Here is a 25,418-nt window from a genome sequence, read left to right as displayed (position 1 = left end):
CGCTGTACATTCACTAACTTCACCTCTCTCAAAGACCATCACTTTACTCTTCCCTACATTCACCTTTAGGTTTGTTACAGTGTCAATAATAACATACGAAATGATAACCAATCAGACATTTTTGGGTGATTTTTTTTTTTTTCAATTTACTCGAAAACTATTGGGCGTAACAAATCACCACAGGGTTCATTAGAAAGCTCGTGAAATTCTGCATATAGACATGTACTTTGCAGGTGCACATCCCAGGCAAAATTTTGTACAGTGATGTTGGGAAGTTATTAGAGGCTAGTTTTCACCTAAATAAGGATTATTCTCACTTCATTTCTGTACATTTATTCATCTGTTTTGTTTTTGTTATATTTTTTGCTTATCTTATAAACATTAGTGAAGATAATGGGGTATGATTTATAACAATATAAGCATTTTCCAAGGGTGAATTTGGCCTTAGAATTTTTTTCCTTTTTGCGCAAATGGAGGCAGCTTAAGTGGGGTTTTGGTTTCGTGTCTGGCTCCAAAACTTATCAGAAACTTATAGTGCACGAGAGGGTTAACCACTCAGGGAAATAATACTGTACAGTACAGTATATTCTCATCCATGTGCTCTCAAATGTTAGCTTTCATTTTGGTTCAGTCAAGCAAGCTATAACCATCTCTCCTCAATCAGTTTTAAAGTTTTTTCCCCTGACTCTGAACATATTTGGCAACCTGTACTACTTGAGTTTCTTTCAATCATACCTGCCATGACAACTGTGGACACTGCAAGAACTTATCATTTTTTGACTACACATGCAGAGAAGGAAAGGCTACTGCACTAGGCAGCTACCTTCGTGTACTGCTTTATGTCAGCCATCAAGGCAGATTTCAGGTTTGATGTCATCTTCTATAGCATGTATGGAAATCACAGCTGGCTCAATGATACTAAGAATAAAAATTATGGTTAACAGACTCTCTTAAGTCATAAACAATTTCCTGAATGAGATTATTTTTCAGTACACTACTCTGCAACCCTACCACCACAGAATCTAGATGAGGGGATTCAGGGGATTCGACATAACAGTATTTCATTAATGCTCGCCACAATGCAGATCGACAAGCTAGCCTCACCAGCCACATATCAATATTCTTCACACAGTACAGGGCTTTACTGGTTACTGTAGTGATCTGATGGAATGTATAAACAATCTCTCCTTCAAGTAAAGCCAGCAGCTGAGCAACTGAAAGTTCTTGGTTATCTACCATGGAATCTGTATCAAGTGTATCTATATTCTGCCCACATGGATAAAACCCAGACTGCTTGGAGAAAGAATCAGACTCCAATCCATCTCCACTCTGACCACTTAAATTAGAGACAACTGTTTCCTTGGGAACAGAAATTTTGTCTGGTTTATCTTCACTCTCTACACATTCATCAGTGATATGTAATGGCTTTGGGTTTAAAACTGAATCCAGCTGAACTCCACTTGGTGCACATTCATTAGAATTAGACTGTTTGGAATAAGAAAATGCATCTGGATCATCCCCTCTCTGCAAATATAAATATGGTGTAACTGATTGCTTGAGGAACACTGGTGGCTGTGTCTGTTGGGGCCATGAGGATAACACACTGGCTAGTGAAGAGGCAGCTGTACGCCCAATCAGGAGAGTCTCGCTGTACACGTTCATCTCTCCCTTGTCAAACACTCTGTCATCATCCTGAGGATAAATTCAAACATCATCAGCATCCTAATCTCCAACTTACATCCCTGTAATGCTGATGTTTATTTTATGCTGGCAACAGTGGGATATTATATTGAACTTAGGTAAGACCTCTCTGGCTGAAAGAAGTTGCTGTTATTGATCAACCCCAACCTGATTGGCTGAGTAGACCCATCATCTGCAGGCAAGCAAATGCCTCTGCAGGGCAGTCCCATGCAGTGAACCAATGCTCACCTGCTGCTGACACCACCTTACCACAGCAAGGTGTGGGAATAGTGTGAAGGTGAAGGTTTTGTTTGTGGATGGTTGCCACATTTGAATCTCTCCACCCATTACTGTATTTGGTTATATGGTTACCACCCAGCACTGTAAATGGTTTCCTGGGTTACATGCAACCATTAGCTTGTCACTAAGCGTAGAGCCACCTGAAGTGGAAAGAAGAGTAAAAAAAGATGTAAAACCAACCATCATTACAGTCTTCAAAACAATGGGCCTCCCGTACACTGGATATTCATTGTACTAAAGTGATTGCAGAAGATGGGTGGGATCCATAAACAGAAAGATAAATTCACAAAAGTGACCTCCTGGCAGATCAAGGAATACATCGAATGACGTTTTGTGAGGAACAACCTCAGGGTTAGAGGAATTGATCAAAACACCAAGACCATGCAGCTTGAGAACCATCAATCAGAAAACCAAAGGCCGACCCATCCAAGCAAGATGATGATGATGCACAGCATAGCCATACTCTGAAATTGTGTTTATTGTGAGGAAAGAGCATCGTCTTTAAAATGTATGTATGTATGCATTTAACGTTCAAGCCTTAACCCATAAACTGTGGTATACTGGAAATCCAAAGTGCTTCTGTTCATCTCTCAAAGGATGCTTTTAGTAATTATTCACAAAATGACACTTTTTTTGGGGGGGTGGGGGGAGAATCTTAAATTTGCCAGAAAGTTTAATAAACTGTATCCATATAATATCTTATCCTTCAACACATTAATATTCAATTACTGTAACTAAATTTACTGTGGTTAATTTCAGGCAATTTATGGAAAATTCACAACTCAAGAATGGACTGTTTGTGGATTTTGTTCTAATTGCAGATAAAATATTCTATTTAACTGCAGTGAGTCCCTAAGTGTGAGGTCTGGGAGGGCTAGGTTTACGATGGAAGAGTTGAGGGGTAGGATGGTACTGGATTGTATTGGTGTTGTGGTGAGGAGAGGTAGATTGAGATGGTTTGGGCAGGTGGAGAGGACGGGGGATGACAATTGGGTGAAGCAAGTAAGAAGTGTTAAAGTTAGGGGTAGGGCTGCGAGAGGCAGACCAAAAAAGACCTGGGACAAGGCCAAAGAGTGTGACCTCAAGGATAAGGGACTGAAGAGAGAAACTGCCAGAGATCGGGCAGCATAGAGAGCCGCAGTTAGGTGACCAAGGCTGATGCACGCAAGCATGTCGGAGCCTTCGAAAACGAACGAATGAATGAACTTGCTATCACTGAACAAAATTGTTGGAGCTAGGAAGAGAGTTTTAACTGCAAGGGTTAAATAAAGCCTTCATTAACCTTGAATGCTATAAAAGGTTTCCCTGAAGCTGTATTATGCAGCAGGGGCAAGAATGAAATACAGTATACAGGACTAACTGCTGTAAAGGAAGTACAACAGACTTCATCTACTGTATAGCAACTTTAAAAGTTTGCTCTGTTTAATGCCAGACAATAACAGGCTTTAAAGAGAAAAAAGGTTCAGGCTAACCCCACATGACTATTCATTGTAGGGGAACCCCTTGCCTGACAGTTAAATATGAAATACATTTTGCCAAACAACAGATGATTTTACTCATTACAGGAGGAAACCCTAGCCGGGATCAAAATGAAACATTTTCTGGGATTCAGGATAAGACAGATTATTTTGTCACAAGAATGGAAATCCATGTCTATCCAAAATTAATGAACCTTTATAAATACAGTACAATCCTAGTTAATCAGGAAGCTTTGGGAATTTACCTTCCCAGTTACTGATTTTTCTTGCATACCTGATACACACTCTTATACATGGGTTATATCATTACAGTATACTGTATATACAGTACCACTCATATCCAGGGCCTCACTAACTTGAAGCATCACCTCCTCTTAAACACACCCCATAGACTTAACACACACGATTGCAGCGCTTTGCATCAGTTAAAGTCGATTTTCTACGATGTATAAATTCATCTTACAATGCTTTTGCACTAGTAGAGAAGTTAAAAGCTAGCAGATAGCAATGACAGTTTGTTTTGTTGGATAAAATTACTGTGTTTGTAGTTCCTACGTACAGTATTTATTCTATTACCTGCAAAACAGCTGAATGGCAAGTAAGGAGTGGAGTGACGGCTGTCAGGTGGGGAAGATGTGGGAGAGCGTGGCCATATAGGCAACTGCAACCAAGGGAATCGTTATAATTCCACTGAACAACACTTATTTCCAAACCATCAGTTCACCAGTAAATGCTCAGGATTTATTTCTTGAATTGGTATTTCCATGTTTTTATGAATAAAATACAGAATCCCCGTAATATCCGGATGTCCAATAACCAGACACCCCAATGTCCGGACGTTTTGGGCCCGGGCCTTTGGAAACCCAAAATGCCCCAACAACGTAAAAAAGAAAAAAAATCCGACATTTTTTTCACCTGTATTTTGAACTTGATGTGCGGCACCGAACAGCTGTGTTTTCACACATTGTAGGGCGCCCCCCTGCTCTCCCCTCCCCAGTTTCCGCCTAATTTCCGTCCTGACTAGACGCTTGCCAGAATGGCTGCCGCATGTGCTCGTTTTTGTGAATGAACGGTGAATAAACTGCAATACCTCATCACCAGACCACATGGGAATTTATAGGTGTTGTGCAGTGTTACGAAATTAAATTCAGAGTGCAAAGGATTAAGTGCAGAGTGCAAACTGGCGTATTGCAAGTTACTGGCATGTCTCAAGTAAGAACAGAATGTGCAGTGTTAAACAGTTATACTGTAATTCACGGTGCAAAGGATTAAGTGCAGCATAACACTGAATTACTGAATGTGCTTCAAGAGCATTTTCACCACTGCCAGAGCCTTAGAGAAGGCGGGTTAATCTTCATAACGGCCATGGACATTTTGTAAGTACCCTGTACACTGCCAAATATTTTCCATACTCTCTTCTAACTCCTCATTCTCTGATTCCTTTTCATTTATTTCATGCTTTCTGTCCCTTATTTGTGTGAATAACATCTTAAATAGGTGCTATGCATGTTCGGTAGGGAGTTATGTAGGTGGTTTCCTGAGTTAGGCTGGGTTAGCGTCCATAAGTTCCTGTCCAGGAGGCATTTTCCCAGTATCCGGACAAACCCACTTTCTGGACATGCCTTTGGCTCTATTACAACGGATATTGGAGGGATTACTGTAATGAATAATATTCAACAGAATGGATTTGGGAAGGTACTGTAAGATCCTGCAAGCACATGGATAGCTAAGAGTAATTTTGTTAGGTAGAAAACCAAGCTAGTACCACACGTTTTCAGCCGATGAAATGTATGCCTTTTCTCAACGAATTTATTCATCTTACTTTTCATGAAAAATTCCTTGAGTTTTAGGCCTCTAGGACAATATCATAAATTGTGGAATTTCCTATGTTACATGCTGTCATCAGTGTCTTATAATGTTCACTTTTTTCTAGTCTATTGCATATATTCAGCTTCAGTTTCAAAGTGAGCACAATGCGCTTAAGATTTTTGCACTTTAGGAATCCCCTGGGGGTAGGGGGTTTTCAAGAATACTCCCCCAGTATCCCTGCTTGTCGTACGAGGCGACTAAAAGGGTTGGCGGAGGGTTAGTGCCCCTCCCCGGAAAACAGCTAACTAAAAAGATGAACAAGAAGCCCCAGAAAAGGACTGACCAAAAGATGACAACCAAGGTCCAGACAATGGACATGGTACAGATCGCAACAGGGAATGTAAGGGGTGCGAATGATGAGGTGAAAGAGAGAGAGAGATTATCCAGGTGCTTGAGGGTGTGAAAGTGGATCCATATGGAGTAACTGAAACTAAATGGAGAGGAGAGAGTGTGAGAGAATGGAAGTATGGATGGGGTATATGTGCAGGAGTAGGTGAGAATGAGAGGGCAAAAGAAGAAGTGTGTATTGTTGTGAGTAAAAAATGGAAGAAGAACATAAGAGAGTATGGATCAGTTGGGTCAAGGATTGTGTGGGTATGACTGAAAGTTGGAATACAAATGTGGGCGATTGTGTGTGTGTATGTGCCAACGCAAGATCGTGCAAGCAGAGTGAGAGAAGATTTCTGGACAATGTGGAAGTGTGCATGGAAAAGTTTGGAAGGAATGAGAGAGTGTTTTTGATTGATGATATAAATGGTAAAGTAGGGAATGTGAAGGTGGATCGAATAGTTGGTGAGTGGGATGTGCCTGCTGAGACAGATGACAATGGCAGTGCGTTAGTGGACATTTGTCCCGGGAGAAGGTTGGTGTTAGCCAATACCCTCTTCAGGCACAAAATGATCCACAGGTATACATGGTGAGTGATGAGAAGGGTGGGTGGTGAACTGAATGAAAGGAAGGCAATGATTGATTATGTGTGTATGGATGAAAGGATGTCAAGATGTGTCATGGATGCAAGAGCTTATAGAGGTTGGGGGAGTGGACTTTCTGACCACTACTTGGTGGTGCCAGAATCAAGATCCAAGTAAGATGGAGAAATAGAAGAAGGGAAGGACGGGAGGAAGGAGCACTTGCAAGGAGAGTGGAAAGGTTACAAGAGGATGAGAAAAAGGCAGAGTATAAGAGGGAAGTGGAGGAACGATTGGGTAAATATGAATTGGAGCAGATGGGGGACATGGAAGGTGTGTGCAGGATATTTTCAGAAGAAATATGTGCAGCATGTAATGTGGTGAGTGGGAGGAAGAGAAGACGGAGGGGGTGCAAGGAACAGTGTGGTGGACTGAAGAGGTGAGACAGGCTGTGGCACAAAAGAAGAAAGCATACAATGAATGGATGAGAAATAGGGGCGTGGAAGAAATTGAGAGGCGGAAGAGAGAGTTATATGTAGAAAGAAAGAGAGAGGTGAAAAGATTGGTAAGAGAGAGTAAGAAGAGAGTGGATGAGGAATTTGGAAGGAATCTGAGTGTAAAGTGGAGGGACTGTAACAAAATGTTCTGGAAAGAGGTGAAGAGAGTAAGACAAGCTGGCAGTGAAGTGAAAGATAAGAATGGTAGATTACTAGTGGAGAAGGGAGAAAAAGTGAGCAGATGGAGAGAACACTTTAAGGAATTGTTGAACATACAGTAGAGAATGGAAGTAGTGCGAGTATAAGTGGCTGGGGAATGGCTGGGAGGAGGAGGGAGGTGAGAAGACAGGAAGATATCAGTAGGATAGAAATTGTGGAAGCCATGAAGAAAGTCAATTTGGAGAAAACCCCAGGAATTGATGGAGTATGTGGTGAAATGCTGAAGCATGGGTGAGAGAGAGTGGTAGAATGGATGTGGAAGATGTGCAGATTGGCCTGGGAGGAAGGTAGAGTCCCGGAGGACTGTAAGTCAGGAATAATTATTCCCTTGTACAAAGGAAAAGGGGAAAAAGAAGTGTGTGGTAATCATAGGGGCATTTGTCTCCTTAGTGAAATAGGAAAAGTGTATGGTAGGATACTTACTGACAGAGTCGGGGAAAGAACAGAGGAATTAGTTGGAGGAGAACAGGGAGGCTTTAGGAAGGGAAGAGGTTGTGTAGATCAGACACTCATTCTTAGATCTTTAGTGGAAAAGTTTCTAGAGAAGGGAAAGAAGTTGTATATGACTTTCATGGATTTGGAGAATGCATTAGACAAGGATTGTGGAATGTATTAAGAATATATGGAGTAGATGGGAAGTTGCTGAATGCTGTGAAGAGTATGTATGATAATGCTAAGGCTGCAGTGCATGTAGATGGTGAACTAAGTGAATTTTTCTCTTTGAAAATTGGGTTGAAACAGGGATGTGTCATGTCTCCATGGTTGTTCAAGCTGTACATGGATGGGGTACTAAATGAGGTACAAGGTAGGGCAGTGGATGTTGCAGTGGCCCTGGTGAGTGAGGGTAGTGTTTGAAAACTCCCTGTACTGTTGTTTGCAGATGATACTTTTTGTTGGATGAAGACGAAGGGGAGCTGCAAGGCTTGGTGGATGAGTTTGGGAGAGTGTGTACGAAATGGAATCTAAAGGTGAATGTAGGGAAGAATAAAGTGATAGTCTTTGAAAGAGGTGAAGTCAGTGAATGTACAGTGAGGTTGGATGGTGAAGAAATGGAAAATGTGAGTACATTTAAGTACTTGGGTTGTGTGATGAGTAAGGATGGAAGTTTGGAGGGTGAAGTGCTTGAAAGGGTACAACAAGGAAGAAAGGTTGCTGGTTCCTTGAAGGCAGTGATAAGAAACAGGGAAGTGAGCATGGAAGTGAGAAAGTTCGTACACGACAGTATTGTGATACCAACTCTAACTTATGGAAGTGAAGCTTGGACGTTGTTGGAAGGACACAAGTCAAGAGTGAGAGCAGTGGAAATGAGTTATTTGAGAGGAGCCTCTGGAGTCACATGGAGAGACAGGCTGAGAAATGAGGATATAAAGGAGCATTGTGGTGTGGATGTGGATGTGATAGGAAGCGTTAGGAGGAACACACTGAGGTGGTTTGGCTATGTGGAGAGGATGGAAAGTGAGAGACTGATGAGGAGAGTGTATGTGAGTGAGGTGGAGGGGGGAAAAGGAGGGGGAGACCGAGGATGAGATGGAGGGATGGAGTCGAGAGGTATATGAGAGAGGTGGGCTGAGTTGGGAGCAGGGCAGTGAGATGGCAGGGGACAGGGCGACATGGAGGCGATTTGTTTGTGGCCACCCCGTACAGGATTGAGGCATCTGGCAATAGATAGACAGACAGATAGATAGAATCACTGAGCGTACTAATCACCGTCTATCATAACACGACAACGAGTGCTCGTCTACTGACTGGTGGTGGTAAGATGACTGATGATTTGTGGAAGTATGGAGGGAGATTGAATTAGAGGAGATGAAAGAGGGAGGAGGAGGGCTGTGAAGAGGATTAACTAGGAAACTACTCTCAACGGAAATGCCTTCACATTACATCGCCCAACTTCACCCAATCTCACGTGACATGAGGTTATTCCATGCACAGGTGGGCATTTGGCAAACACTGTGGCATTTTTATTTATATACTGGCCAGTCCATGAATTTTCCAGGATGTCTGATAATCCCAGTTACCTGAATACTAGATATCCCAGACTGTACTGTAATTATTCATGTTCTAAAGTATGGGTTTTGCCTAACACCAGATGAGTTTGTGAAACTTTTTATTACCTGTATTATACTCATTAAACAGATAATCTTCAGAGAACAATGGGTCAAAATAAGTTCCATCAGCCACATGCTTTTGTTTCTAAACTTCCTCCATCTTTTCTTTGCTCAATATTCTACCTACAAAGTCCTTACATACATCAAATACTCCACAAAAACATGAATTAAGTTCCTGTGGTAGAGAGGGAACTTAATGTTACCAAGGTGTGTGTGCGTGTGTCCATATGAGAATGAGAGAGAAAGCGAATGGTATTGGAGGTGAGAAGTGGAAGAAAGGTGAGTGGCTAGGGAGGCAGGACGAGGAGGGTGGGAGGGAAAGGAAGGGAGCAAGTGAGGGAGGGAGCAAGGATAAGAGTTGTGGAAGGGTGTCAGGTGGACTGGAGAGGATGCATTTTTCAAAAAATTAATGCTGAGTTTATGATTAGATTGTATCAACCGGGTTAATACAGGAAAGTAAAGAGTATATTGTTATGTGGCGGGTGAGAGCAATAGTTCACTTAAATTTAGGCAACATAAAAAAAAAAAAAAAAAGCGATTGTCATACCCTTGGCAATACCCGACAGTGCTACCAGGTAATCTATAACCGTGGACCAAATAAAGAGTGAATGCTTTTCTGGAGCCAATAATACACTGCTAATGTGATATCAACGGAGTATCTGTACTTATGCTTGCACCTGGTGATGAGTGGTGTGGAGGATTTGGTTGGAGTGATCATCAGTATGTTGTCCTTGACTCATGCCTGAAAAGTTTATTGAGGTAGTCTTGTTCCAGTGTGCAAGCTGTGTATTCAGCATGGTGTGAGGTCATTATGATAATGCCACCTGCATAGGAGGCAATGTTGGTGGGCAGTTAGGGTGCAGAAATGTCATGCATATGTAAGTTGAACAGTGTGAGTGAATAACAAATTCTGTTAGGAGAGTTTTGTGTTTGTGACAAGTTGATCTGATGCATAACATGTGCAAGTCTACCAAATAAATTGTTGGCAAGCCAACATTGGGTGTTCTTATCCAAGTTTGTGATGCAGATTTTATTAATCTGTCTGCATCAAGGGATGGTATCAAAGGGTCTAATAATGTTTGTTGCTGTAAGAAATGTATGTTGTGCTGGTTCAGTCATTAGATGTATGTTGTGTAAGGCTAACTTAGTTAGTACAGTGTTTAGGAAGTGTTGTGCTCTAAATCCATGTTGTGAAATGCAAGGCAGATATGAGAATTAGGCTTCCAGTTATCTTGGATGACATGCAGAGTGGTGTTCTGCGGCAATACAAAGAAGCATGTTTGGTCCTTGTTTGGTTTAAGAATTGTGGTGATAGTTTCTTATTTCAATATGCTGGAATGCTAAAATGTGTGTACAAGCAGTGCTGATGCTTGTGAGGACCTGGATGGTGTGTGGTCTTCAGTGTTTCAAGTTTAGGTTGCTGATACCATCTGTTCCTGTCTTTGTAGAGTTCTTTGAGTTCTTATGTAATAACCATAATGAAACTTAACAAATTAATCACTAGTCTGACTGAGATTCGATCCTGGCCCTCACACTCCACATGTGCGCAAGTTACCACTGAGCCAAAGAGAGGATCCCCACTTTGCCTCTGGGCAACACAGGCTTTTATAAATCCCATCACATCACTCTTTTCTTCCCTTGGTGATAAATTTGGTGAGTTTCGAACATACATGGTAGCGTAGCATTGGAGGCCATTGTTGGGGATGCTGCACATCACACTGAACAGCTTATCTTCGGGATGTAAGGACTAAGACGCTGTCAGCTAACCAACAACATCATTGCCCTCCAAGCCTCACCTCACATCCCACACCACCGCCAACCAATATAATAACTGAACTGAAACAACAAATTAATCACTGGTCTGGCCAAGATTCTATCACAGGCCCCTCGCGCTCCAAACGGGCACACGTTACCACTGGGCCAAACAGCAGATCCCCACTTTAACGGAATTATGTACCGACCTAAATAACAACCACTTACAAATAATGAGTGACCAGTATACTTAAATTTATGAAGTTTATGAATAAATTAAATATTTGAGGGACTGTTTACTGGTAGTATTGAACATCTCAAAAACAAGAATAATAAATGGACCTAATATAAAGGAGTGTCCATGCTATAATGTGAAGAAGGGTACAACATATATATGGTAGTGTTGACCCTTCAATTTACTGATCTCCAAATTCTAGTTTGCTGTGGATGTTCAGTTGTATTTTCTGAAAGGGAGAGTAGGGTCATATGGGAGGTCGGCAAAACACCATACTTTAAATGTTGGTCCTTTCTTCATGTACTGCTTCTCCATACATGCTAGATAACAGCAGGGAGATTGGACCTGTTCCAGGTCTGGGCAAGACTTGAAAAATACTTGAAAACCAGACAGTGGCAATGCAGGACCCAGTGTCAGAAGTAAAATACTCTGCCAGAACTTGGTTGCAAAATACTCTGCCAGAACTTGGTTGAAGTCCACTCCCAGACTTATTCTCAGACTTACACAAAGACTTGCTCCTAGACTTATCCCCCTGAAAGTGTTAGAACTTTCAGGTAGTTTCAAGCAAAGTAATAAGATAAAAGTATTATACTTTAATGTGAAAAATTAAACTTTTCTTGGTTTATTTCAAGGAATTGGATAATGCAGCTGCCCTTTGACCACCCTAACCTTTAGTTGTTAGGGTGATATTGCACAGGATAAGAATTCAACACCTTATTCCATAATGATAAAACAGTTTTTTAAGCTCATGGTGGTGTACGTGACTGACTGGCCACATCCCGGGACGTCAAACTGCTGACAACAGCTGTTTCTTCCTCTCTTCGCACACAGCTGTTCTGTACTCTTCTCATATCTCACAATTTCCAGGGCAGATACTACTTTCAAAACATTACTAACACAGGCACAATACAATCAAAAGATCTTTTAGGGGAACAGACGTCGATGCACAAACTCGTAATGGGGGAAGGAGAAGGAAAGCCCCAGGCAGGAGGCCGTGATTCTGCTCCCGAGAAATAAAACAGAGAGACTGAGCATCTCCCCTTACTCAGCACTCCACCTCCCCTTTGGGACCCTTATGACAGAAGTTTTAAACTACCTTTGATATTTTCTTTTCGAAATGTGGATAAACATTACAGGTAGTTTAATAGTTTTATCATAAAGGGTCCCTAAGGGGAGGTGGAGTGCTAAGTAAGGGGAGATGCTCAGTCTCTCTATGTTTAATTTCTCAGAAGCAGAATCATGGCCTTCTGCCTGGGGCTTTCCTTCTCCTTGCCCCATTATGAGTTTGTGCATTGACTTCTGTTCCCCTAAAAGGTCTTTTGATTGGACTGTGCCTATGTTAGTAATGTTTTGAAAGTAATGCAGTAATCCCTCTACTATCCGACGTAACAGAGCCAAAGGCATGTCCGGAAAATGGTCCCATTCGGAGAGTGGGCCCCAGCCTCCTGGACTTCTACTTAAGGACCCTAACCCAGCCTAACTCTGAAACCCACTTAAATAACTCCCTACTGGACATGCATAACACCTATTCAAACCTATTTATGACCCTATCCACACCAATAATGGATATAAAGCATGAAATAAATGAAATGGAGCCAAAGAATGAGGAATCAGAAGTGACTGTACCTCAGCCAGGGTACTTACAGCACGTCTGTGGCCGCTTTCTCTAAGGCTTTGGCAGTGGTGTAAATGTTCTTGAAGCACATACAGTAATCCAGTGTTGTGCTGCACTTACAGTAATTCTTTGCACTGTGAGTTATAACTGTTTAACACTGTACATTCTGTTAACTGCACCACGCCAGTTTCAACTGCCAGTTTGCACTCCACAGTTACTCCTTTGCACTCTAAATTCTCATTTCTTAACACTGCACAACACTGTAATTTCCCGTGTGGTCTAGTGGTGAGGTATTGTAGTTTATTCACTGTTTATTCACAAAAAACAAGCATGTGTGGCATCCACAGCGATAAGTATCCACTCGTGATCACAGTTCAGCAGTAACTGTTGGTGAGGGGGAAGCAGGGTTGCCAGATCGCAATTTGGCCACATTACCAAACTCTTCAATTTTCATTACCAAATTTAACTCTTCATTACCAAATTCGTAAAGCTAGCATTTATTCTTCATTAATTATATATACAAGTGAAAATACATGTAATCACTCTCCATACAATTAACAGCATGTTGATTATTTTCACACTATGTAGGCTAGCATACTCAGAGAGTGCAAACAATCCACCATCTCCATCTGTGTATCCTCATACATGTGAAAAATCTGTTTGGTAATGCATTATTCTGATTCATTACCAAACAAATTTTTCATTACCAAATTGGTCCACATTTGGTAATGAAAAATACCAAATGGCAACCCTGACAGGGGAGGGGAGAGGGGGGAGGAAGGAAGGGATGAAGGGGCCATGGTGTAAACAGCTGTTTGGTGCCGCACGGCAATTTCAAATTACGGGTGGGGGAAAAAAAAAAAAAAAATCCATTTTTGGGTTCCGAAGGTCCAGGCCCACAATGTTCGGTAAGTGGGGTGTCCGGAAAGTGGGTGTCCAGATAGTACGGGGATTACGCTATCTGCCCTGGAAATTGTGAGATATGAGAAGAGTACAGAACAGCTGTGAGTGAAGTGAGGCAGAAACAGCTGTTGTCAGCAGTTTGATGCCCTGGGATATGGCCAGTCATGTACACCACCATGACCTTAAAAAACTGATTTATCATTATGAAAAAAGGTGCTGAATTCTTATCCTGTGCAATATCACCCTAACAACTAAAGGTTAGGGTGGTCAAAGGGCAGCTGCATTATCCAATTCCTTGAAATAAACCATGAAAAGTTTAATTTTCCACATTAAAGTATAATACTGTACTTTTATCTTATTACTTTACTTGAAACTAACTGAAAGTTCTAACACTTTCAGGGGGATAAGTCTAGGAGCAAGTCTTTGTGTAAGTCTGAGAATAAGTCTGGGAGTGGACTTCAACCAAGTTCTGGCAGAGTATTTTACAACCAAGTTCTGGCAGCGTATTTCATTTCTGACACTGGGTCCTGCATTGCCACTGTCTGGTTTTCAAGTATTTTTCAAGTCTTGCCCAGACCTGGAACAGGTCCAATCTCCCTGCTGTCGTCTAACATGTATGGAGAAGCAGTACATGAATAAAGGACCAACATCTAAAGTACAGTGTATCATCGACCTCCCATATGACCCTACTCTCCTACCCAGAAAATACAATTGAACACCCACAGCAAAGCCAAGAATTTAGAGATCAGTAAGTTGAAGGTGCGGAAATGTAGGAGTGACAACGGAAAGAAAAGTGAAAGTGTAAGGATGTCAGTGGTAGATAACCCATGGGGATGAAGTAAGGACCAGATGAAAAGAATATTTTGAAAGCCTGATGAATGGCAACAGAGAGAGCAGAGTGGCTGTAGTAGTAGTAGTTGTTCTCTAGGCAGTCCCTAAGGAAGGCCACGGCCACGACCGGGCTTTCCCACAGAGCTCTCAAGGAGTGTACTGTATGTTGTGTTGTTGGCACAGGTGATTGTGTGCAATGCAGTCTTCCATAATGTGCTTAATAGTATGGGGTGCTGTGTCGCATCCTGTACAGGCGTCAGCAGTGGAGTCATCCAGCCTCTTCTGATAACTCAAGAGGTCTGGATGATGACCATATCTCAGCCTGGCAAGGTGGACCCTGTCCTCATGAGGGAGACAGGATTTAAAAGGATGGATATCAGGAGGTGCGCATGCAGCTGTGTGCTGTCTTCAAGTGACTGAATGGAGCGGCGAGTGATTTGAGTATAGATATGCTTCTGGAAGCTGGTTTGAGGCGGGTGAGGGGTGAGAGATGACAGTGTTTGTGTGATATTGTGTGCTGGGTATTGTTTTGATGTACCTTGGTGTGTGTGGATGTGCTGCCATGTAGTGTAGTGGATGGTGTGGGTTTGTGGAGACTACGGCAAGAATTTGGGTGCCTCTCATGTCGAGATTATCACTGACTTTGAGGATTTTGGTTTCTTGGTGTAGGTGGTCTGTGGGTGTAGTAGCTGTGCAGCCTGTGATTATTTTTAGGGCCGTGTTCTGTGTGGTCTGTAGAGTGTTGTAGTGTGTTTTGGTGAAGTTAGAAGCCCAAGAAGGGCTTGCATAATTCATCACTGAAGGTATATTTTGTTTGTACACTCATTACTCGTTTTACAATGCGGTTACGTCAGGTCATACCTTATCGTATACCGATTTTATCGTAAATCAGGAGATTAAAACCCACTATAAAAGGGGGGTTACGTCAACTCAACTTCCCAACGTCACCTATCCAAGACTGAACCATAAATGACAACCCACCTTCATTCCTTCCTGTGTTGGTCCAAGTCGTCCCCCCTGAGGCCGGGGGACAGCCTGTGCTTACAGGCACTGGTGGTCAGCCTCTGAGTCAGACAGGAACAGGTTAGGGGGAGGGGAATCTGGCCCATACCTGCACCAACCTTAGCAATGGGACCCATACCTGCACCAGCCATAGCACTGGGGTCTACACTGGCACTGACCTTACCACTTAGTACACAAATCCACTGTACTGTAGTATGATGTTTGGCTGAGAGGTGACGATAACAGGGGGGCACACATGAACAAGTTGAAAAGACAGGGCTTTGAAGGGGTGGTGGGACCTGAACCATAACAATGTGCTGCACGCCGGGGCTGCCATCTTGCCTGAGACAAGCGACGGTCACCTTGCGTGTGCCTGGCGCTTTTCGATGACAAAATCATTATAGCGGGATATTTATTGCAAATCGAATTTTGGGGTGGAACTTCTCTGTTATTGTTGTAGCGAATTATCGTAAATCGAATCATCGCAAAACGAGTAATGACTGTACTCCGGTGGTGGTTTCTTTGTTGTGACAAAATGTTGTACAGGCAAGTGACCTCAAGGCATTTGAGTCTTGGTGTTAATTTATCTTAACCCCTCCATGGCCGTGGGTCCGCAATTTTACGTTTGCCCCTGGCTGACCCCGGGGCCATTTTCTGAAGTTTCGAATATTGATTTTTTTTTTTCCTTGCCATGTTGAAGAGGAAGTTCCGATGCACCTGGCAGTGAAATTTCAGCTTCCTAGACCCATCCTGTGGTGTGCAATCGAACGCAGAAGTTGCGTAAACTTAGGCAGCTGATACTAGCCACATGTTGCTATTGCAGTGACGCAATATTGCATTTTTTTTTTTTAACCAAAAAACATTGTCAATGGTGCTGAAAGGGTGTGAAATAACTATATATGTATATTTTGAAGTTTTTCAGGACATAATAAGCAAGGTTTGAATGTCTATCTATCTATCTATTGCCAGACGCCTCAATCCCATTTGGAGTGGCCACAAACAAATCACCTCCAAGTCGCCCTGTCCCCCGCCATTTCACTGCCCTGCTCCCAACTCACACCCCCCTGTCTCATATACCTCTCCACCCCATCCCTCCATCTCATCCTCGGCCTCCCCCTCCCTCTTCCCCCCTCCACCTCACTCACATACACTCTCTTCGTCAGTCTCTCACCCTCCATCCTCTCCACATGGCCAAACCACCTCAGTGTGTTCCTCATAACGCTTCCTATCACATCCACATCCACACCACAACACTCCTTTATATCCTCATTTGTCAGTCTGTCTCTCCATGTGACTCCACAGGCTCCTCTTAAATAACTCATTTCCACTGCTCTCACTCTTGACTTGTGTCCTTCCAACAACATCCAAGCTTCACTTCCATACATTAGAGTTGGTATCACAATACTGTCATGTAGTAACTTTTTCACTTCCATGCTCACTTCCCTGTTTCTTATCACTGCTTTCAAAGAACCAGCAACCTTTCTTCCCTGCTGTACCCTTTCAAGCACTTCACCCTCCAAACCTCCATCCTTACTCATCACACTACCCAAGTACTTAAACGTACTCACATTTTCCAACCTCGCTGTACATTCACTGACTTCACCTCTCTCAAAGACCATCACTTTACTCTTCCCTAAATTCACTTTTAGATTCCGTTTCTTACACACTCTCCCAAACTCATCCACCAAGCCTTGCAGCTCCCCTTCGTCTTCACTCAACAACACAGTATCATCTGCAAACAACAGTACAGGGAGTTTCCAAACACTATCCTCTCTCACTAGGGCCACTCCAACATCCACTACCCTACCTTGTACCTCTTTTATTACCCCATCCATGTACAGACTGAACAACCATGGAGACATGTAAAAAATTATATTATGAATTTATTTTGCACTTTTCAGTGTTTATTGTGTTTATGGTAGTATCAACTTATTTTTGTAGTCTGGGTGAAGGAGTTTGTTGGAAAAGGGAGGCAAGAGTGTCAGTTTTCAAACTTAAATGAGATAAATGTCATCCCTTGAGTGTATAAGCTGGACGGTGAGGGTTGAATTGCGAAACGATCTACCATACGCACCTCGTACTAGCTGATTAGCAGGAAGGGAAGGAAGGCCTTTTCACTAATGAAAGCATCAAGTGAACACAGAAAACTTTCCTGTTATGCTTGTAAAAGGCAAATAATATGTAAAATTATTCAAAACAGTGCAACAAACCTGCGTGGTTGTGTGTGTTTGGCAAGGGAGGAGAAAGAAGATATTTTCTGTCTGGGTCGAGATAATGGGTGTAACTACATGTGGTTAGGCATGGTCACGAGCGAAAAAATCATACATCCACTTGTCACGGCAGCAGGTGGTAAACTGACAAATGAGGAGTGACAGCGTGAAGTGAAGGTCAGTCTTGTGTCCCAGATGTTCGTTCACTTCTCGAAAGTTTTCACAGTTTTCTACAAGTCAAACTGTATCAAATGATCCAAACCAGTACAACAAACCTGAGCAAATGGGTAAAGTTACCAAGAAAAAAATGTATTTTTCTCTCATCATCATGTCTTTTTTGTTTGTGCCTGTATCACTTCATAATCATAAACAGGGTGGCTGTGTGTTCTGCATGAGAGGGCAAAGATGATACTTTCTGTCCAGGTCGAGATAATGGGTGTAGTTGTGCTCCTTTGAGCATGGCCAGGAGCAAAAAAATCGAAAATCCACTCAATACAGCAGCAGGCAACTGACAGCAAACCCTTTTCTGTATCCTCCTACTTTCTCTATACTCATTTCAAAGCCAAAGGTGGCTGTTGTGTATACATACGCAACGACTTATCTTGCTCTTGTGTTCCTGAACTTGATTCTTCTGAATTCTCCACACTCTGGCTTCGGCTTTCCTGTCATTCTCTGACTAAATATATCTGTGCTGTTTACTTATCCCCTAATTCTACTGACTATCAAAAATTCTTTGACTATCTTACTTCTACGTTGGAACACATTCTGTCCACTTCTCCTTTCTCTGAAATCTCCATTCTTGGAGATTTCAATGTTCACCACCACCTTTGGCTCTCCTCTCCTTTCACAGATCCACCTGGTGAACAAGCCTACATCCTTTCTATCCTTAATGACCTAGAGCAGCTTGTACAGCACCCTACCCGTATCCCTGACCGCCTTGGAGAGAGCTCCAGCGTACTTGACCTCTTCCTCACAACTAATCCTTCTGCTTACTCTGTTAATCTTTTCTCTCCGTTGGGCTCCTCCGATCACAACCTTATTACCTTAACCAGTCCTATCACTCCGGTACGGCCTGTGGACCCTCCAGGGAAACGTCGTCTGTGGCATTTTGGAGCCGCGGACTGGGAGGCCCTCAGGCAGTACTTCTTTGATTTTCCCTGGAATGATTATTGCTTCCATGGCCGTGAGCCATCTGAGTGTGCCTTGCGCATTACGGAGGTTATTCTCTCGGGCATGGAAGCATACATTCCTTTCTCATATCCTTTGACTAACGCAAGAAAGCCTTGGTTTAATCACGCTTGTTCTAATGCTGTCCGCAACAAGGAGAAGGCCTACAAAAGGTACCGGAGCCAACCCACCCCTGAATCACATCATCTTTACATTTCTGCCCAGAATCGTGCTAAGTCTGTTCTTCGCTCTACTAAAAATAATTTCATCCATACTAAATGCTCTCAACTCTCTAACTCGAATTCTTCCCACTCCTTCTGGCACCTTGCCAAAAATCTTTCTAACAACTTTACCTCATCAATCTTCCCTCCTCTTTTCTACTCTGATGGTTCTGTAGCTATTTCTTCTACTGATAAAACAGATCTCTTCGCACAGACTTTCTCCTCCAATTCAACCTTAGACGATTCCGGTGCTGTTCCTCCATCACTTCCCCCCTCTGACTTCCTCATGGCTGACATTAAAATTTCTTCAATTGAAGTATTTTCTGCCATCACTGGCCTCAGTACTAACAAGGCATATGGGCCTGATGGGGTCCCTCCTGTTGTTCTCAAGAACTGTGCTTCTGTGCTTACACCCTGCCTAAGCAAACTCTTTCGCCTTTGTCTGTCAACTTGTACCTTTCCTTCTTGCTGGAAGTTTGCTCTCATTCAGCCAGTCCCAAAGAAGGGTGACCACTCCCAACCCTCCAACTATCGTCCAATTGCTTTAACGTCCTGTATTTCAAAAGTTTTCGAGTCAATTCTTAATAGAAAAATTTTAAGGCATCTTTCCTATCGCAACCTTCTTTCCGATCGTCAGTATGGGTTCCGTCAGGGACGCTCCACTGGCGATCTTCTCACCTACCTTTCAGACTCCTGGTCATCCTCCTTTCGGGACTTTGGCAAAAGCTTTGCCATTGCACTTGACATCTCAAAGGCTTTCGATCGAGTCTGGCATAAATCTTTAATTTCCAAACTGCCCTCCTACGGTTTCTATCCTTCTATCTGTGCCTTCATCACTAGCTTCCTTTCTGGTCGTTCTATAGCCGCTGTTGTAGACAGCCATCGTTCTTCTCCTAGATCTATCAACAGTGGTGTTCCTCAGGGCTCTGTCCTATCACCAACTCTCTTCCTTTTATTCATCAATGATCTTCTAAGCTGTACATCTAACCCTATCCACTCATACGCTGATGACTCCACCCTTCACCTTTCCATTCGGTTCCCGCAACGCCCATCTCAACAGTTACTTCAACAAGCAAGGGATGAGGCTGTGGCGCACCTAATGTCTGATTTGGCTCGTATCTCTGACTGGGGTAAAAATAATATGGTTGTCTTTAATGCATCTAAGACTCATTTTTTTTTTTTTTTTTTTTTTTAATGTGTCCGACTCTGGGCATAGGCTTCACAGCCTGCTCTCAAGGCCCAGTAGTCCTCCTACATACCATACACCTCTCTACATGTCACCACTTCGGCGCTAACACCCACCGTCCATATTGAATACATGCTAGGGCTGTCTCATACAGGACTGGTGTATTGGTATTAGCGGGGGTACTTTTATGACATGTTGGCGGGTCATCTGGTAGATCAGGAAAGTCTGCTCTTATGAAATTCAAATCCTTAAACTGTTCCCTGCCCCAGCCGGGATTTGAACCTGGGTCCATCAGGACCGCAGGCCGCCTCTCTACCGATTCAGCCACCGCCTACCCAACAACCTATCAACCCGACAAAATCTTCCACAGGTATACCAACTAATGTTTAATAATATTCAGCTTAATCCTGCATCATCCTTGAACATGCTTGGGGTTTCATTTACTCGGGACTTATCTTGGAAAGATCATATTACATCTCTTGTATAATCTGCTTCCAAGAGATTGGGCGTGCTAAGCCGACTCTGCTCTTTCTTTACCCCTGCATAATTGTTGACTCTATACAGGGGTTTTACCCACCCCTGTCTGGAGTACAACTCTCATGTGTGGGGAGGCTCCCCACATACAGCTCTTCTCAATAGGGTGGAGTCAAAGGCTTTTCGTCTCATTAACTCTCCTCCTCTTACTGACTCCCTTCAAACTTTGTCTCTTCGCCGCACTGTTGCATCTCTATCTCTTTTCTATCGCTACTTTAATGGTCACTGCTCCTCTGAACTGTCTGCTTGCATTCCTCCACCTCCACGACTGGCGCGTAGCACCCGTCTGGCAGCAAACTCTCATCCCTTTTCTGTCCAACTCTCTAATGCAAGAGTTAACCGTTACTCCCAGTCTTTCATTTATGCAACAGGTCAGCTCTGGAACTGTCTCCCTCTGTCTGTATTTCCTGCTGCCTATGATCTCCAGTCTTTCAAACGCAGTGTGTCCAGGCATCTCAAAATGATCGGATCTTGAATTTGGCTCTCTATTGTATTTTGTTTTTCTCTTGGAGGGAACTGTTACTGCGGGCTCATGGCCTTTGGTTCCTTCTTCCTCGCATTAAAAAAAAAAAAAAAAAAAAAAAAAAAAAAAAAAAAGGCTCTGAACTGCTTGATGGGATGTATGTATGTCAGTCTGAAGACGTTCAGAAAGAAGATGCTGACGTTCAGAGAGTTCGTTCACTTCCCAAAAATTTTCGCCGTTTTTTATAGGCCGCGCTCAAATGATGCCTGCAGCCATTTATCAACTAACCAGTGGCCATGGAGGGGTTAATGTTTCTGGCGTGTTGTTTAAATGACATTGATGTACTGTATGTTACACCAAGGATTTTGTGTGTGTGTGTGTGTGTGTGTGTATTTACCTATTTGTATTTACCTATTTGTAGTATACAGGAATTGAGCAATGCTCGTGTTGTCCTGTCTCCATATCCACATTTATCAAGTCTACCTTTACACACATGAATGTTTTTCTCATGCACCACCTCTTTGTCTAAGTCATTCCAAATATTTAAGTATTTACCTAATATACCTAATTGTGATATACACGGAATGTACTATGCTCGTGGGTTTCCGTCGCTATTTCTCAATAAGTCGAATTTAACTTTAAACTCGATTAAGTTTTTAGACTGGATGATCTCTTTGTCCAGGCTATTCCATAAGTCTATGCTTCTGTAAGGAAAGCTATATTTCTTGATATCCTTCAAGCAGCTTGACTATTTCAATTTCATTCCATGTCCTCTTGTTGCTCTCTTATCCCATACAAACAGATCCTCTTTGTCAATTTTATCTACTCCCACCATGGTCCTGAACACCGCTATCATGTCTCCCCTCTTTCTCCTTTCCTCTAATGAAGGCAAATCCAGTTTTTCCAGCCTCTCTCTGTATGACAGGTCTGTTAGACTAGGGACCAGCTTGGTTGCTGTTCTTTGTATTCTCTCAATCTTGTTTATATCTTTCTTTTTGTGTGGGGACCACACTACCGCTGCATATTCTAACCTGGGGCGGATCATGGCCATTATCAATTTTTTCATCATTTCCTCATCCATATAATGAAATGCTACTCTTATGTTAGTCAAGAGCTTATAAGTCTCTCCAACTATCTTGTTAATGTGCTTTTCAGGTGACAAACTATCTTGGACCAGCACTCCCAAATCTTTCTCTTCTCTCCTTTTTGTGATTAATTCATTACCCAAAAAATAATTCAGTGATGGTCTCCTGGTACTTTTACCCATTTCCAATATTTTACATTTCTTTACATTAAATTTCATTTCCCATGTCCGGCTCCAATTGTGTATCCTATCCAAATCCTCCTGCAGTATTTTACAATCCTCCTCAGCCTCTATCTTCCTCAAGATCTTTACATCATCAGCAAACAGACTTGCATAACTGTTCACTCCATCTACCATATCATTTACGTAAATCAGGAACATTACTGGCGCCAACACTGAGCCTTGAGGGACTCCACTTGTTACTTCCCTCCATCCAGACATCTTTTCCTTTATTACTGTCCTCATTTGTCTGTCTCTCAAAAAGTCTCTCATCCATTCCAGAAGTTTCCCCTTTAGTCCTCCTATATATTCTAGTTTCCACATTAGTCTCTTATGAGGTACCTTGTCAAAGGCCTTCTCAGTCTAAGTACACACAGTCCACCCAACCATCTCTCTCCTGTACCACATCAATCGCTCTTGAGTAAAAGCTCAACAAGTTGGAAACACATGACCTTCCACTTCTGAATCCAAACTGACATTCAGCCAAAATATTCATCTCTTCCAGATATTTTATCCATCTGTCTTTCAGGATTCTCTCACACAATTTTGCGACCATGCTGGTTAGAGACACTGGTCTATAATTCAGGGGTTCTTCCCTGTTTCCTCCCTTGTAAATTGGTACCACATTTGCCCTCTTCCATTCTTTTGGTACTTTCCCCTCTTGCAGTGAGCATACAATTAAGCTGTGAATTTTATCCGCCAGTTGTTCTCTGCATTCCTTCAGTACCCAATTAGAAATTCCATCAGGTCCTGGGGCTTTCCTTACATCTTGAGTTTCCAGTAATTTATACACTTCCTGTACCTCCACTTTTATATCTTTCATCACCGGAACATTTCTAATCACTCCCTCCCCTTCCACAAGCTCCTTTTCTTTAATGAAAAATGACTGGAAATGTTTGTTCATTATTTCTGCTTGCATTGCCGCATCCTTAAAGACCTCTCCTTCTACTTTCAGCTTGGTGATTCCTTCCTTTTGTTTCAGTTTGCCATTAACAAATCTATAAAACAGTTTGGGTTCATCCTTGCATTTGTCAATTATACCTTTTTCAAAATTCCTTTCTTCTTCTCTACGTATTCTTGTGCATTCATTTCTTGTTCTTTTATAGTCTTCCTTTGTTCTGTCGTTACCTCTCTTTCTCCAATTGTTCCACGCCTTATCTCTCTCTTTTTTTGCTATCATACACCTTCTATTAAACCACTCCTTTTTCCAGTTTTCTTTCCCTCTTACTCTTGGTACAAATTTTTCCACTCCCAAATTATAGAGGTCTAGTAAGATATCCCACTTCCTCTGTATCTCTCTTGTTTCTCTGAATTTTCTCCAATCCGCATTTTCAAAAAAGTTTCTCAATCCTGTAAAATTTGCTTTGCCAAAGTTGTATCTTCCCTGTCTATGAAGCTCGTCTCTTGGCTCGACGTTTCCTATTAACATCTGGAACTCAATGACCACGTGATCACTTTTTCCCAAAGGACAGAGATATTCCAATGATTCTATTACATCGGGTTCTTTGGTGAACAGTAAATCTAACCTTGCTGGTGTGTCCTCACCTCGAAACCGTGTCTCTTCTTTAACCCATTGCGTCATCACATTATTCATTATTATATTTAATAACATAGTGCCCCACGAATCCTCGCCGCCTCCCGAGTACCATTCCTCCCAGTTCACCTCTTTACAATTAAAGTCACCCACCAAAATTATATTATTGCTTTTCTCAATTATTTTTTGCAAGTAGCTAGCCATATCTGACAACATCTCATGGTATTCGTCATCCTTCCATGCTCTCGTCTTTGAGGGAACATAAACTACCGCCATATCTCTCTTAACATTCTCTCCAGTTTCTAATTTCATATATATCACTTCAGCCCTGCCTTCTCCCATTTCCACAGTATCTACATTTATGTTGTTCTTCACTGCTATCATCATTCCTCCTCCCTTTTTTTCTTTTCTGTCTTTTCTCCATAGTTTGTATTTACCATCTCCCAAATGAACATCAATATCTTCTCTTAATTTGGTCTCTACAAAGCACATGACATCAGGTTCATGTTCTCTCAAGAAATCATTAATTTCAATCCTTGTCGATCTGAAACCATCAACATTAGTATATATCACCTTCAAATTATTTTTGACGTTTTTAATACCCTCTTCTCTCCTACTCTCTGTCCGTACCACTTCCTCAACTTCTGATCTTTCACAACCATCCCCCCTAGTTTCCTTCACTTCTATTTCCTTAAATACCATTTCCTTACTTTCAAATCCAATACTCTCCAAAAAAAAGTATTACGTTCTTCGTCTGTCCTCTTATCATTTTTTCCTTTACTTCTTCCTTTAATGATTTTAAAACTTCTCTTTCTTCTTCATTCAGATCTTTTCTTATTATAATATTTTCCATCCCCGCCTCTTTGCTTAATTTCCAGGTCACTTTAAGTATCTCATTTATTACACTTTCTGATGTAAACTTGACTCTCATTGGTCTTGTTTCCCCTTTCTTATAAGGCCCTATCCTCCTTACTTCCTCAATTTCTTTTACCCACTTGTCTCCTTCGGGGTCAATCTTGCCTAATATTCCTCTCACCATGTTCGTGTCTCTCTCGAGTCATACGAACCTAACCTTTTCTTCCTCTTCCCTGTTTCCAAATACTACCACACATCTGTTCCTTTCTACAGATTCTCTCACTATTTTCTCTTTTTTCTTCAGTATTTTCACTACATTTTCTTCCATTTCTTTCTTGTTCATTTCCCTTTCTTCCTGGATGATCTCTCTTAAGCTGACCACTTCTTTCTGTTCTTCTTCAACGTATGCCCACTTTGCCTTATGTTCTTCTAATACATTACTCACCTTCTCCGTTTTATTAGTACTCTCTTCTAGTTTCCTCCTCAGTTCAACATTTTCCCACTTCAAATTCCTAATCTCTTCATTGGCTATTTCATTGGACTGGATC

General features: G+C 42.1%; 1 protein-coding gene across 1 annotated transcript in view; it reads right to left on the bottom strand.

The window, feature by feature from the left end:
* Positions 1–811: 811 nt before the first annotated feature.
* The window catches only part of LOC145392692 (tRNA (32-2'-O)-methyltransferase regulator THADA-like), a 165,673-nt gene continuing 141,066 nt past the window's right edge, over positions 812–25,418 (bottom strand). Inside the window, exons 10-11 of the mRNA XM_080266997.1 lie at positions 1,105–1,692; positions 812–880 (exon numbers count right to left, since the gene is read on the bottom strand). Of these exons, the coding sequence (XP_080123123.1) occupies positions 812–880; positions 1,105–1,692 (657 nt within the window). The remainder of the gene's footprint in view (positions 881–1,104; positions 1,693–25,418) is intronic.

The sequence above is a fragment of the Coenobita brevimanus genome, chromosome 23 (genome assembly GCF_032717465.1).
Source record: "Coenobita brevimanus isolate Jiangsu-jjx chromosome 23, ASM3271746v2, whole genome shotgun sequence".
NCBI classification, from domain to species: domain Eukaryota; kingdom Metazoa; phylum Arthropoda; class Malacostraca; order Decapoda; family Coenobitidae; genus Coenobita; species Coenobita brevimanus.
Note: the sequence above shows the minus strand (reverse complement) of the source record. Positions and strands in the feature narration are given on the sequence as shown.